Below are 15,683 nucleotides of genomic sequence, written 5' to 3'. Positions count from 1 at the left end.
GCTATGTGAGTATGTGGGGAGTGGCATATACTCTAAGAGTGGCATGCATATACAGACTAACACAGTGTTGGTTTGGATAGCTTGTGGGAGGAGTTTATGTGACCAATGGCAGAATGAGGGGGCAGGGAATATGCAGAATTGTTGGAACCTTATGAGCAGAGAGCAATATAGTCCGTCTGGTGCAATGGGGCTTGGCCTCCTCCTGTACCACCCCCACTTCCCATAAAAGGACAATGGATGCCTTTCGGTTGCCTTTTTAATAATCAGGATATAAAGAGGATCAAAGACATATGGAATTAATGCGTAATAGGAAAAAAGATATATTTGAGCAGTAATAAACAATTACAAGTATATGAATAACTACAATCATTATCATTATGACAATTATATGATACAATACAATATGATAATATCAAATCTGTCTACTGTGAGTATATGTTGCAATATGTATTCTATTAATATCTGTCTCTGTATACTGTATGTCTGAAGGAAACCATTTTTTTTAGTTTTACTCTTATGTACCTGTGCACAAGATGTAACAATAAAGAATCTTGAATCTTGAATATTGTATCTTCTTGTGGTTGGCCGTAAAACAACAATGTAATGTTTTTTGTTTTGTTTTGTTTGTGTACTTACAGTATAAAAATGTATTATTACCATATAATTATTGGCAGGGAAATGAAAGGTTATGGGGAGAAAGACAAGTGTTTGGTATGCAAACAGTCAGGGAGTCCAGATGTAAACTTGGTTTACAAAGAATTAAACAGTTGGGTGGGGTTACAGATGGTATGAATGTTAGTGGTGGTTGGGACAACTGAACATGTAGGCTCTCCGGGATGAAGATAATTAAACATCTTAGCCCCTATTATGTATAGGGGCGAATCTACAAGCGAACAACACATGCATGATCCATCCATTGCGAGCTTGTAGATCTGCAAATTTTGAAAGTGTTTGGACATTCTTGGAAATGTTTACATTTTTGGGAAATAAAAAATAAAGGATTTGACGATGCACCATAGGGATGTTGGGGTGATAGAAGATCTCAACTCAGTGGTAATGATTCCTTTGTTTTCTGTATTGAGCATCCAAAGTGTTTAATTAACAGTTTTTGGCACAAACAGAGAGTAGCCCTATAGTATGTGTGCAAATAGGCTTTGGAGACGTATGTGTGAACTGTGAACTGCAAATAGGCTTTTAATTTGGACAGGGAGACACAAGGAAATAAATGAAGAGATGGTGAAGATGAGCAATGCCGTGGCAGCATTATGCTGTATGATGGTGCTAGTGGAGGGAGAGAGGGGGCATAGACTGTATGATGGTGCTAGTGGAGGGAGAGAGGGGGCATAGACTGTATGATGGTGCTAGTGGAGGGAGAGAGGGGGCATAGACTGTATGATGGTGCTAGTGGAGGGAGAGAGGGGGCATAGACTGTATGATGGTGCTAGTGGAGGGAGAGAGGGGGCATAGACTGTATGATGGTGCTAGTGGAGGGAGAGAGGGGGCATAGACTGTATGATGGTGCTAGTGGAGGGAGAGAGGGGGCATAGACTGTATGATGGTGCTAGTGGAGGGAGAGAGGGGGCATAGACTGTATGATGGTGCTAGTGGAGGGAGAGAGGGGGCATAGACTGTATGATGGTGCTAGTGGAGGGAGAGAGGGGGCATAGACTGTATGATGGTGCTAGTGGAGGGAGAGAGGGGGCATAGACTGTATGATGGTGCTAGTGGAGGGAGAGAGGGGGCATAGACTGTATGATGGTGCTGGAGGGAGAGAGGGGGCATAGACTGTCGTCTCAGGGTTTTATTGTGAGACATGTGGTTGCCATGGAGACTGCATCCAACGTAGTTTAACCAAGAAGGCGGGGACAGTCTGGTTTCTGAGTAGCAGCAAGAAGGTCACATATAGCTATATAAGGCGGTTATTGCACCATTATAAAACACATGTTGAATTCTAATGTAAAATGTTGGTAGTATATTTAGAAATTGAGGTAAGTGGAATTTTCTGCCCTGTGTGTATAGTATATATCATATTGAATAAATTTTATTTATGGCTGTCCCTGCAACTTCTCAGCATTTGTCTCAACGTTTTTGTTTTGGGATGGTGGGGTTACAATCTTTTACAGCTCTCATCTCAAATTTGAATTGATAGGGTTAGCGAAGTTCACATGCACTGTGCAGTTTTTATTTTGTTCTTTATATAGTCAATTTAACTGCTCTGTGAACAACCATGTTAACCACTTAATCTTATTTATGGTTTGTTGACTGGGGTTCCCCAGGGGTCTGGATTTGACACCCTGCATTTTTCTCCTCTATGCCACAATTCTTGGCTGCAAAATCTCATCACTGAAAGTAGCAGTATGATGAAATGTTTTAGTCCAGAATTCTGTTAAACGTGTCAATCATTACATTCATTATAGGCTGATGTCACTTGGGAACGATGCCCATTGGGAGGGCATGCCCTTCCGGTTTTGCAATGCCTGTTGTACCTGTTGTCAGAGTACCCGTTAGTTATACCCATTGTCAGAGTAACTGTTGTAAGAGTACTTAGTGGCAAGTGCTGTACCTTTTACTCTGGCGGCAAGGTGGGTCCGAAGTGGTGGCGTTGTGTTGTAGACGCCAGGGTCTGAAGTGGTGGCGTTGTGTTGTAGACGCCAGGGTCTGAAGTGGTGGCGTCGTGTTGTAGACGCCAGGGTCTGAAGTGGTGGCGTCGTGTTGTAGACGCCAGGGTCTGAAGTGGTGGCGTCGTGTTGTAGACGCCAGGGTCTGAAGTGGTGGCGTCGTGTTGTAGACGCCAGGGTCTGAAGTGGTGGCGTCGTGTTGTAGACGCCAGGGTCTGAAGTGGTGGCGTTGTGTTGTAGACGCCAGGGTCTGAAGTGGTGGCGTCGTGTTGTAGACGCCAGGGTCTGAAGTGGTGGCGTCGTGTTGTAGACGCCAGGGTCTGAAGTGGTGGCGTCGTGTTGTAGACGCCAGGGTCTGAAGTGGTAGCGTCGTGTTGTAGACGCCAGGGTCTGAAGTGGTGGCGTCGTGTTGTAGACGCCAGGGTCTGAAGTGGTGGCGTCGTGTTGTAGACGCCAGGGTCTGAAGTGGTGGCGTCGTGTTGTAGATGCCAGGGTCTGAAGTGGTAGCGTCGTGTTGTAGATGCCAGGGTCTGAAGTGGTGGCGTCGTGTTGTAGACGCCAGGGTCTGAAGTGGTGGCGTCGTGTTGTAGACGCCAGGGTCCGAAGTGGTGGCGTCGTGTTGTAGATGCCAGGGTCTGAAGTGGTAGCGTCGTGTTGTAGACGCCAGGGTCTGAAGTGGTGGCGTCGTGTTGTAGACGCCAGGGTCTGAAGTGGTGGCGTCGTGTTGTAGACGCCAGGGTCCGAAGTGGTGGCGTCGTGTTGTAGACGCCAGGGTCTGAAGTGGTGGCGTCGTGTTGTAGACGCCAGGGTCTGAAGTGGTGGCGTCGTGTTGTAGATGCCAGGGTCTGAAGTGGTGGCGTCGTGTTGTAGACGCCAGGGTCTGAAGTGGTGGCGTCGTGTTGTAGACGCCAGGGTCTGAAGTGGTGGCGTCGTGTTGTAGATGCCAGGGTCTGAAGTGGTGGCGTCGTGTTGTAGACGCCAGGGTCTGAAGTGGTGGCGTCGTGTTGTAGACGCCAGGGTCTGAAGTGGTAGCGTCGTGTTGTAGACGCCAGGGTCTGAAGTGGTGGCGTCGTGTTGTAGATGCCAGGGTCTGAAGTGGTGGCGTCGTGTTGTAGATGCCAGGGTCTGAAGTGGTGGCGTCGTGTTGTAGATGCCAGGGTCTGAAGTGGTGGCGTCGTGTTGTAGACGCCAGGGTCTGAAGTGGTGGCGTCGTGTTGTAGACGCCAGGGTCTGAAGTGGTGGCGTCGTGTTGTAGACGCCAGGGTCCGAAGGGGTGCAGGTGTCGTGTAGATGCCAGGGTCCGAAGGGGTGGCGTCGTGTTGTAGACGCCAGGGTCCGAAGGGGTGCAGGTGTCGTGTAGATGCCAGGGTACTTATCATACTTGAGCTATTGACTATAGGGTAGAGCCTGACCAATGATGGTGTCCTAGCCTATAGACCTAGACCACCTATTACCTGTATTGACCCGTTTGAGCCCCATTATTATACAGGTTGGAAGATGCATAACAATGGCGAAAGTTAGCAAAGAATCATCATAAAAAAGAAAGTACATTGATTAGTTTGATTCTTACATGTAAAGCTGTGTCTTTGTTTGCAACAGCTTAATAATTACTTAATTTACTTCCACTAGTGTAACAGTTTAACCTCTCTCTCGATAGACTGTTGACGTAAAGAGGGTGCTGTTTTTCCTTTCTTTTTTGACGATGGGTTCTCAAATTGAACTGCACTAACCAGCTTCATATGCACTTTGGGGGGGGGGGGGGGGTAAAACTTTCACTGCCATTGACGATTGAATTTCCCACGTGAAATAAATAAAGGTCTATCAACGCCTCTGATCATGACATATCGTTGATGGTTCTGCTTAAAACTAATTAGGCACCATTGTTCCAAGAATCTAAAACAGAAGAATCAAAGTGATTGATACAGACTGATACATCTTGAACACGCAACCGATTTGCGCAGGTTTTGCATAACATCTGTTGAGTAGCAAAAAGTGGAAAAGTACAATATTGCACATTGGAAAATCACAGCCCTTGTTTTGTTTGCCCTATAGTTGCGTCATGATCCAAAGAATCCAGGGGCAATTCATTTTTTAGGTATATGACCTACTGGTCAAGAACCAAAGGGAAATGGTGAAGCGACCTGTTAGCATCACATGCTTTGGCCCATTTTCTTCCTCTGCATACTACGTGCAAACATATACAGTGAGGGGGAAAGGGGGTGGGTGGAGGATTCAGATTTTACGGGGGCCAGTTTCGAATTGCAGCGGTTGCACATGGTTTGTTGAACTTTGTTTGTTTAATGGCAATTGATCCAGTGGTGCCAGAGATTAGCTTCACAGACACACATGGGCACAAAATCTCTGCCTCCTGGCGATCTGACCCCAAGTTGCAGCAACACGAAGCATTACAAGTTATAATGCCGCTGCGATGACTCCCTCCCAAAGAGGGCATGGCAGTCATGGCTGTAATATGTACACAACATTCTTGCAATATCACAGCCATTAGAGCTACAGTGATGGTACTGTAGTTAGAACTGATCTCAACTACCGTACTAAAACTAGTGTGTAGAACTGTAGATAGATAAACATTTATGCGTTCGTTAATCCTATACATTGGTGTCTGGGGCCTGGGCCTTATAGCCACCTTCCCTGCCTCAACCAATAAGTTATTGGTTGAGGCAGGGAAGGTGGCTGTGTCATTAGAATGCACTTCCAGGTGTGAGGGCTGGTACATTATGTGCTCTCTGCAGTCTGCACAGACTTCACGTGATTAGATTACCAGCATTCATTTTGTCATGCAAGCTTGTAGGTTTTGCTGACATGCAGGCTGCTTTTGTAACACTAGTGACCCATTTAGAACACACACAATAGTTGAACCAAATACGGTCCTGTCCTGAAAGTAACCATCAGCATAGAGGGGTATACATACAGTATATTGTAGGACGGTGATGATGATGACACATCTATTGGGCATGGGCAGCATGCAGGGCATTGAGCTATTTCATGCTAATCCGCCATCTATCCCCATTCCTCCCCACACACAATAACCAGAGTTTAGCCTTGTTTTTATTGGGATCTTAATACTGGTATATATTATTATTGCAATTATACAAGTTACCCTAAAAAAACTCAATTTCATTATAACCAAGATATTCTATAAAAAATAGCTACTACAACTGAAAAAAATCACACCCGTGTGAAGTGAGTGATGCAACTCCGTGTGGAGGTCCCCAGTTCCAGACCTACAGGAACGCGCCCAGGGTGCCGGCCTGGTTCCGGCGAGCCGCCCCGTGTGCGAAACGGTCAAGAAATGACAGAGTTACGAAGTGGGGGTCCCCGGGGGCTCCCCAGAACATCCAGACCCCCAGGAACACCCAGGGGGCCGGGCCGGTTCCGGCGAGTCGCCCCGTGTCCGAAATGGTTGAGAAATGACAGTTACCGTGTGGGGATCCCCAGGGGGTCCCTCTACTGTACTGTACTGTCACACCCGAAATCATCAACAGTTAATGTGTGTGTGTGTGTGTGTGTGTGTTAGGCTGCGCAACAGTGACACTGTCAGATGATGATGGTGCAATTTCCTACTCACTCTGTGTCATTGGCTGGCTTTTGACAGTTCCAAAATCTGCCTACCAATAACATCATCAATGGGAATTCCAAGCTAATAGAAACATAACTCTGTTGCGTTCACACCATTCATTGTCAATGGAAGCCAGCAACATGAAGCTACGAAGCAGCTATGACGCATGAAGCTGCCACAAATGATGCTGCGATGCGTTTTTGCATCGTTTCATCTGCACGTCTGAACGCACCTTTAGTGGTCTTTTCACATCCCAAACTGTAGCCTACCGGTAACCGGCTAAACTACAAATGCAGTCTACCGCTAAGAGAATTTAATAAAAATTGCAAGTACGCCTTCATACTTTTTTCATCACATATCCAGCCTTTATTTTAATGCTATGGCGGTAGCTGACCAATCAACACCTGTCACAAGGCCACGGTCAAACCGCCAAAGAAACACTGGAGTTTGTGTGTGCAAATTAGGATTAGGATTCAGAGCAGAAAACAGCACAGCACTGAATAGCTGTATCAACAAAGACCTGCCAGTACAGTAATATATAAAGTAATACACACATAGAGCCTCTCATAGATGGCTAGCCTGGCTCTTATTGCAGATCCATGCCATAATAAGATCTGTCTCTGTGGTGCCTCAGAGATAGGCTACCTCAGACGGATACATATGATGATCACTTTGGGCAACAATGAAAAGTGGTCATCTACATTTACAGCACATCTCTGACAGTATAATCCAACCCAAATGTTGTTTACATAAACACACCCCTTTTAAATGTCATGTTGCGAAAATAACATTGTTGTATTCAGAGAGAACTATTTATCAAAATAATTTGCTGCCATTAATAAACCTATACAAGTTGGACAATAGAGGAAGAACCTATTGAATAGAATGGTGAATTTTCTGAGAAATAGTCTTTCTGCCATCTAGTGGTATAACACAGACACTGCTTCTGCCTTGTTTTTTCATTTACGTCTACCAAACTTTCTCACTGTCAGCCATGAATAAAAAAAATTAAAATGAGTATATAAATAATACTGTTATACTGTATGTGCATCCCCTCACATGACAAAAATAACATTCATTTATCGATTTGCTTTCTATTAAGCAGCCTATACAACAGTACCACTGCCCTTCTGCAGAGTTTCCCTGCTGTGGGGTTGTTTGCTCCTTTCCGTCTGAAAAGAGCGTCTGAAAAAGTTTAACAATCCATATGTGTCAGCTTTAAACCATGGGTTCTTAGGGGGTAGTGTCTGGCTTTTAGTGTGATTGGCAGATGGAGGCTCTGTTGTTATTCCCTCTTGGTCTTCATTAAACACTGTTAAAGAAGAATTTGTCTCATCTTCCTGGCCAGGTATGGATTTCTGGCTCTGGGTTTCAGAGTCATGAGAGTGGTCAGTCAAACCTAACTTTGTTGAGGAATACAAACCAACATCCTCTGATTTCATCTTCCCTATATCTCTTAAAGTCGGGGTTTGACGTCTGCATGGACGTGGAACCCACTGGTTATCTTCTTCTCCCACACTCGCCCGGTCTTTAGAATGGACAGGAAGAGTATGGCGGCGGCTTATGGTAGTCTTAGAGGAGAGCTGAGGATTGTGTCTAGTTGAGTCCTCGCTACTTGCCTGTCCGAGGTCAATGGTGGGTTGGTGAGGTGAGGTGCTAAGTGCACTGTGAGATTTCTGATTATCCAAACTGTGATCCACGGAGGAGATACTGCTTCGGCTGTTCTGATAATGCAAAACTTTCTTAGATGCCTCACGCAACTTTTGGACCTCTTCCTTATAATTGTCCTCAGTTGGTTCTTCTTCTTTGGCGTTCTCAATAGTTACTGAGGGTCTTCCTGAGGACGAACTGCTGCCGGTCCTCTTGGTTGTGTAAACATTACAGTTTTCATTTCTATGTGTTTTCAACTCCCCAGCACCTGGAACACAGTCTTTTATCTCACTTTCATTGTTGTGGATCTCAACCTCTTGTGCAGAGTTCTCGCTCAGGGCACCAACTGAGTTCCACAGATTTTTGCGCTCCTGTCTGGCCCCCACAGAGCGATTATGGTGATCTCCAGTGTGGAGGTCTCCAAGGGAGACAATCAGGCTGCCATTTGTGGGGCTGCCATTGGTGGGGCTCCCATGAGCAGAGGAGGGCTTTTCTACTCTTCTACGGGACCTGCGGCTAGTAAGGATGCTTTGTAGCATGGACTCCAGTGCTACACCCTCCATTTCCTTGTCCATTGTGGAGCAGGTGGCAGTGGACCTCCGCTTAGCAACAAGCTGCAATCTCTCCCTTTGTTTCCTCTTCATCTCGGCTCCTTCTCGATTCTTGTTTTCCTGCATGGAAATAATAATAAATTAGGGGTTAAGTTGTGATTATTTCAACAGGACTGTCCACCACTCAAGAAAACACAAATATGAATAGGCTTACCTGGATGGCCCGCATAAACTTGTCACAGAAGGATTTAAATATGGTGCAACACTCCTCCAGTTTGAACATGCTGGGGTCCTCGCAGAAGTATCCTGCCACCAAATCACTCACTGAGTTCAGCCTCTGAAGAAAGATCTGTGTCTCTTCCAGACAGGCCTCAGCCTCCTAAATGGGATCAGTGCCAAACTATTAGGACAATGGCCTACAGTATAATCATCATATTCTACACAGGTGCAGAATGTGGCAGATTCGGCTGAGACTGGCCAAAATAAGGTCTAACCTTTAGAAAGGCTTCCATCTGTGGCTTGAGGTCTTCCTGCTTTTCTGTGATGGTTTTAGCCTGCTGTATTTTCTTCACCTCTCTCTCAAACTCGGCTTCAATGTCACCTTTACTTATTCTAAGAGTGTACAATAATATTATATAGTTACAAAATAAGTAAAAATGTGTGTTTTTAATAATAATAATATTATTCTATTTTATTATTATTTTACCTTGCTGCAGGACCAATGTGTTTCAGTTGCTCTGTAAACTTGAGGAGGGTCACATCAGCATTCCGAGCTTGCTGTTGTAAATATGTAAATATTTGAAAAGGCACATTATACAGACATTGTCATGGGTTCAAAGGCAAAGACCACAATCTGATTAGGAACTGTACTTGCCATTACAACATAATGCATGAGGTTCATGCCTGGTTTGTTTGCTTTGGTGTCGACTAATTTCAAGAGGGATGTCATTCTGAAGCCAACAGCACTTCCTGCATAGCCACCCTGTAATCAAACAAATATAAAAACAAAAGAGGTACAAAAAGTGATTAAAAAAAATAAACACTGAGACTAGTATAATGTCAAAATGACATCAAACAGTCACTCACAGCATTGATGTAATTTCCTGTCTTCAGTACCAGCCGAATAACAGAGTGGAGTTCATCACACTCCAGCAGCTCTATGAAGAAATACACATTGTGAATGATTGACGGGTCTAAGTGGATTATTGAGCGCTGTGGTTATGAATTACAACTATAGAATAAGTAATACCTTGACCAGCAGTTGTCAAAATGCTAATGAATTTATGCATTTCTTCCATGAGAGGGAAGAATTCCTCTTGGAGCACCAAGCAGTTGAGACGCTCTTCATAGCTAACAGACACAGAGATCAAGTTTTCCTACTGTTAATAAAAAAAACAGACATGCAACACTTATGTAAAGCACAACAGACTGTGTTTCATTAGTTCACCTGGGAATCTTGACCAGCATCAGCATGAATAGATCTGCTTCAGGAAGAGCTGACTTGTTGCCATTAAACTTGGCTAGCTTTTGCACCTGAATCCCCAGAAAATATAGACAGAGGAATATATATTTAGATTCTGTTATATGAATTTGGTTTTCAGCAACAAGTAAATATTTCATATAACACACTAGTACCTCTCCTTCTTCTGGCAACAGCTTGCACAGTTCTCTCAGTTTCCCTGTACCAAATTTAAGCCTGTTTCCTAAATTAATGTCTTCAATCATATCACTCACAGACCTGTGGAAGGAGACAGAGAGACAGATACACATCAATGTATCAGATACTAGTATAGAAAATTCACTTGCAACTCACTATTTTTCCTGTACAACCCTGGCTTTATTTAAGCTGGGGAAACTTTTTTCTGCTGTGTGTACTTCCTAATGTAAAACTCTGACTTCCCGTTAGCAAACTGCAACAACACGCCGCTACCCACTGAGAGGATGACAGGATATAATGTAAATAGCAAAGAAACCAGTCGAGGCACAAACAATACTATAACACTATTATGAGAACACACACACAACATCCGATCCGAATGTGTCATTATTACAACAGTACTGTATGTTCAGATTTGTGTGTATAGTTGTTACAGTATATTAATATGTATGAGGGCAGCATTCCAGACATGAGAAATAATAATACTGTAATTATGTCAGATATGTTGCCATTGCCAAATAACAGTAACAGGCGTCATGTTTTCATTTCTCAATAGTTGATCTGTGTCCCAGCTGAGGGAGTGATGACAGGTCTGTTTTTGCAGTGTAGTTAGTTACTGTAGGTGATTTTAGCCTGTTAAGACATGTCAATGAGTGATATTTAACTGTAATAAATACTGTGAATGAAGCTGTGCTCCTGATTCAGTGTTATACACTTGAAGTGCAAAACGATGCATGCATTGGTAGTTCTGCCACACTGACTCACCTCCTGAACTGTTTTAGGAAAATTCCGAGGTTCATGCTCCTCTTTGAACTGAGAATGGTAACCTTAAAGATACAGAGGCAGATAGTCGTACTTTTAAGCAGACAATTATTATTCCAGAGATTATGGATACTTTGCATTTTATTTTATTTAAGTAATTTGGCCAAAGAGGAATTATTACTGTTACAGCACACTTTAATTGAATTTTTTTACATTCTCAGTTAAATTGGCACTCACGATTTTCTAATACAATGATGCTTATTGAGATAACCTACATGCAGGTCAAACTGATTTTATCCCACTAAAATCAAACAGATTCCATCCCACTTTCAGTATCTCTATTGACCTATAATGACAGAGAAGTTTCACTACTGAAAGCTACAAATAGAGTACTGTATGTAATGACTTTAGCCTCTCAGACAAACATTGCCTTTAGACAGAATGGGAAGACAGTTTCTTGTATAGCTTGCATACAGAATACAGAAAGTAATAATACAGTATGACGAATGCTTTCCCTTGGCAAACAGATATGAAGAATAATAAGACTCCACCCTTTATTGTGTGGTTCTAAAATACCATGTTCCTGGGGAAGGATCTAAGAGGAACAGATCTAGAGCAAACCTATTAACCCATTACTTCCACATCATAACTGGTTTAAAAAATACATAGTATGTAGACCTTTTAGCCCTGTTGAATATACAGTTTCACTATAAACAAAGTGCCAGTCATTGTAATCAATAGGGTGATAGTTGTTTAACGAGTAAGCCAAAGGAGGCTATCCATTTGCTAAACTCCTAAATAGCTGAGCTTGCTTGCTGCAATGTTTTAGTCTTGGGAAACTACCACAAGGAATGCTTAGCGTTAAACAGCATACGTTAAGAAATAATGTCCCAACAAAGTGTACTATTTTGCTTTTTGCCAAAAGTCAAGCTGTTACTCCTGAATAAAGACGGTGTTATTGCTTTGGGAGAATATTCTTATCATAGCCAACTCACCACTTCGAATCCTGAGGTGGATGTATGCAGTAGTCGCAGACTCTGGCGGTGTTGGGCCTTATTGTGATGCTGTCCCGGTCCCGGCTGGCTGTGGCTGAACAGTTCTGTCATGTGATCAGTGTCCAACTGATATTCCTGTAGAGTCTTCGGGGCTGTCCAGATGTTGTGCTTTCCCATTACACTGTGTTTAGGAATGGTGTCCCAGTTGAAGTTCCTCATCTTTGAGCTGCGGCGTTCTGACCTGGACATGCATCCTATGTCAGGGGCCGGTGGTGGTGGTGGCGGTGGTGGTGGTGGTGGAGGGGGAGGTAGAGGGGCAGCGGGTGGTGGAGGAACACCTGAATGCATCTTCTTGTGAAGCTGCCACTTCGTATGAGAGGTTATCGTGGCCTCAGGCACACAGCTGTGAGGGATTGAGCAGTCAAATAAAAGATTTGTGATGAATAGGCTTACAGCCAGAACTTAACATTTCGTTTAGCCTACAGAAAATGGCATGTCTACTAAAACTCTCAATTATTTGTACATTAAACATAAAGACTTTTCAGTTTTTTTTTAAATAATGTATTTTAATAATGTATTTTGCACTAAAATGTAATTTAAATTTGTATATTGTATTCAAATGTCCTTATACAGGATCACGTCTTGATGTTCTGTCTGTCTTAAAGGTGGTGTAAGTGATATTGTTTTGTTTCACTCTCTGGAAGCTCTTTTTAATAAACATAAAATACATCTTCAGGTCTGAATACGAATTTGATCCAAATATATAATAGGCTACACATGATAAACAAGTGAAATTCAAAGTGATGGGAAGGACATTTATTCAAAACCAAATGTTCTAAAGCAAAAATAGCATACACCACCTGTCTCAATGCTTGTACAGCACTTCATTTGTACAGCACTTTTGTATTATTATTATTATTATTATAGTATTAGTATTGTATAGCGTAATTGTCGTTCATGTAAACGTGGTGCTTGTCTTTATGGCAAGGCTACATTCTTCTAAATAAAGTTGATACAATCATATACCGGGTAGGTAGGCTACTGGGTGAGCAACATGTAGCAGCCCATAGCCACTGTGTTGCACTATTTTTGTCATTTGAGACTCGGATCAGAAGAACAAAATCATCTTACCTTTTGTCTCGGCTAATTAGTGGCTCATCGTCTAGATCAAATATTAGTAAATTCAAGTCCTTCTGCCCTCATCTGTAGACTGGAACACGAGCTATAGATGACACGTTCTAGCTGGTTCTACTACGGTCGGGAGAAGAGAAGTGTGTTGAAATGTTCACCTGTGTACACGACACGCCCAGTTAGTCATCCACCTTCTCCGCAGGGTTGGGTACCACTATCTCTCCATACGCGTCCAGACTCGTTCTTATACAGCTCAGTGGTCCAGACAAGTTGCACCTCGTCAATCCCCTCATTTCCTCATTTCCTCATTTCACTGGCCACATCAATGTGTTTACTTTGACTTGTTGCGACTTTTTTTGGGTGTCTTGTGCTCACTGCTTGATTGATTGATTGATGATTGTATGCGGAATGGGTACATTTCAATTCAAACGAAAGCACAAGTCAATACAAAAACTGTTGTGGACGACACCTATAGCTCTGGTCCATATAGCTCTAATGCTGCAATGGCATTAGAGTTATGGACCATGCAGAACTAGACGACACCATAATAAAGCATTACACTTGAGTCTTGTTTACAACAGGGTCCACCATTTTCAATTCATCAGAACATTTAAAGGACTTGGACGAGTGGACAATTAATAATATGTGTTAGGCAGGGGTTCTCAACCCGTGGGTCGCGACCCAAAAAAAATGCAACTGAATGGCTGGGAAATGGAAATGAAGAGTTTACATAGTACACATACATGCAGAAACTTTCCTTAATTATTATATATGGTTTCCGTATTTATTTATGATATATTTTCTCTTAAGGATATTTTTGCAGTCAGTTTGTATTGGGGGTGCAGGGGCTGCGAGACATGGCCAAAGCATTTCCGGGGGTCCCCAGCCAAAAACGTTGAGAACCCCCGCTCTAGGGCAGTGGTTCTCAAACATTTTAATTTTAACGACCCCATTGTTAGATATTATGTCTTATCTGTTTACAAACTAATGCCCAGTGGTGGTCAATGTCCCATATCCTCCTGACCTTTGGCCCATGGTCATTCATATTGTCACCATACTCTTCAGTCTTCATATCATCATTTTACTCTTAGCCTACTGCCTGTTTACTCCGGGTTGTTCTCCTTATCATCATTAATGTCATGTCACCATCCACGTGCCTAATCAGCCCTATATTATATCCTTTATATTATTTTATCATATTATATTATGGATTTCCTGACGCTAGGTTCAGATTTAATATCTTATATCTTGTTCACTCCTTATTCAGTCTCCATGTTGTCTGCCTCCAGCCACAAACTCTCACCATCCTCGATCATGGTCATTGTTGATGAGGCTATTCTAATGTAATGACAATAGCACGAGGATGAGGATATCTGATAAACTGACACAATCACAATTGACTGGGCACAACCTGTTGTTTTACAGGTAGTAGTCACGAATCAAACAGATCATTTCATTGTCACAAAAATGATTACTGATAATAATGATAATACAATCAGCAAATTTGTTCTTTCACAAAACATTTGAGGAAAGTAACAATTTCTTCTCAGTAGACCAACATCAAATGCAGAAATAGTGATCTTCTGTATAGCATCATAGGTAAACCATGCAACAACCTATCAACTGTCTTTTTGAAACTATATACTATACACTAGGATGGCAAGTCCAAGTCTACAAATGACCTGGCATCTACACACATGCTACATACCATGGCCTTTGCATAAGCCTGCAAGTTATTGTTATATACGGCTAGACAAACAAGGCAAAGTTATGTTGGTAACTTTGGAAATCTGTGTAAGGGCACATGCAGTCACACCACCGTTTAATTCTACCTGAGTTCGGATTCTGCCAATGCTTTTCAATGGGAACAGAGCGTTTTCCACAGAAATCCACAAATGCAACAAACCGCTCCGTTCCCATTGAAAAGCATTGGCAGAATCCGAACTCAGGTAGAATTAAAGTTTGGTGTGACTGTGCCCTAGGGCTAGGCAAAGAAAACTCCTGTCATTCTTTAATCTATGGCTATTTGCTTTGTCAGATAAACTACTTTAGTCTGAATTAACACCCCTACTGTAACTTGTTTTGGCAGGTCTGGGGTTTTATCAGCCCAAGGCTTAAGGCACAGAAGGAAGTTACTTAATGTCACAGATACGCAAATCTACACATATCTAAAGAATGTATCACACTAGCAAAGATTAGGGTGATTTTAGAAGTGGAAGTAAAGGCAGTTCAATACTGGATGACTCAACATGACACTTCTGAAAACAGAATGAGTGTACGCAAGACCACTTACCTTACCATGAAGTCATTAAATCATTAATTATCAGATTAACTATAAGGATTTCTTCTAGATAAGTAACGAAAAATGCAAACCTTTATAGTTTTTGCTTCCTTTCCAAGGAGGAAAGGAAATTGACTGACCAATTTGCCTTGAAATGTGCAATCTCACTATTGCATTGTGATTTCACTGCTGAAACAATCTTGTGCAGCAGCCCTACTTCCATCCCAAGCTGAGTACCTACCTCAGCATCAAATTAACTAATAATTAGAAGGTGTGGAGGGCATCACCATCCCATGGGGTATTCAATGTACATTAGTCATGTTTGTGATTGCTAATCCTGTGCAAATTGATTCTTACCCCCAATACTTGTCACACATTGCCGCCCAAACATTCCCTCCAAATAGGGCCAAAGATGCAGTTGCACATGCGGTTGCATCAGTTATCTCCAACACAAACTTTTC

The 15,683-nt window shown here is 42.7% G+C and overlaps 1 protein-coding gene across 1 annotated transcript; it reads right to left on the bottom strand.

Annotated features, from left to right (window-relative positions):
* Positions 1-5,363: 5,363 nt before the first annotated feature.
* Positions 5,364-13,053, bottom strand: fhdc4 (FH2 domain containing 4). Its single transcript, XM_080771844.1, has 13 exons — positions 12,942-13,053; positions 11,811-12,213; positions 10,819-10,880; positions 10,032-10,134; positions 9,844-9,929; positions 9,646-9,746; positions 9,483-9,553; positions 9,267-9,378; positions 9,103-9,169; positions 8,891-9,008; positions 8,611-8,775; positions 6,903-8,516; positions 5,364-5,701 (listed from the first exon to the last, which is right to left on the bottom strand). The coding sequence occupies exons 2-12, from the start codon at positions 12,156-12,158 to the stop codon at positions 7,302-7,304; spliced, it is 2,448 nt and encodes an 815-aa protein (XP_080627970.1). The 5' UTR covers positions 12,159-12,213; positions 12,942-13,053; the 3' UTR covers positions 5,364-5,701; positions 6,903-7,301.
* Positions 13,054-15,683: the final 2,630 nt, after the last annotated feature.

This window comes from Protomyctophum bolini, assembly GCF_963924005.1.
Source record: "Protomyctophum bolini genome assembly, chromosome: 9".
In the NCBI taxonomy this organism is placed as follows: domain Eukaryota; kingdom Metazoa; phylum Chordata; class Actinopteri; order Myctophiformes; family Myctophidae; genus Protomyctophum; species Protomyctophum bolini.
Note: the sequence above shows the minus strand (reverse complement) of the source record. Positions and strands in the feature narration are given on the sequence as shown.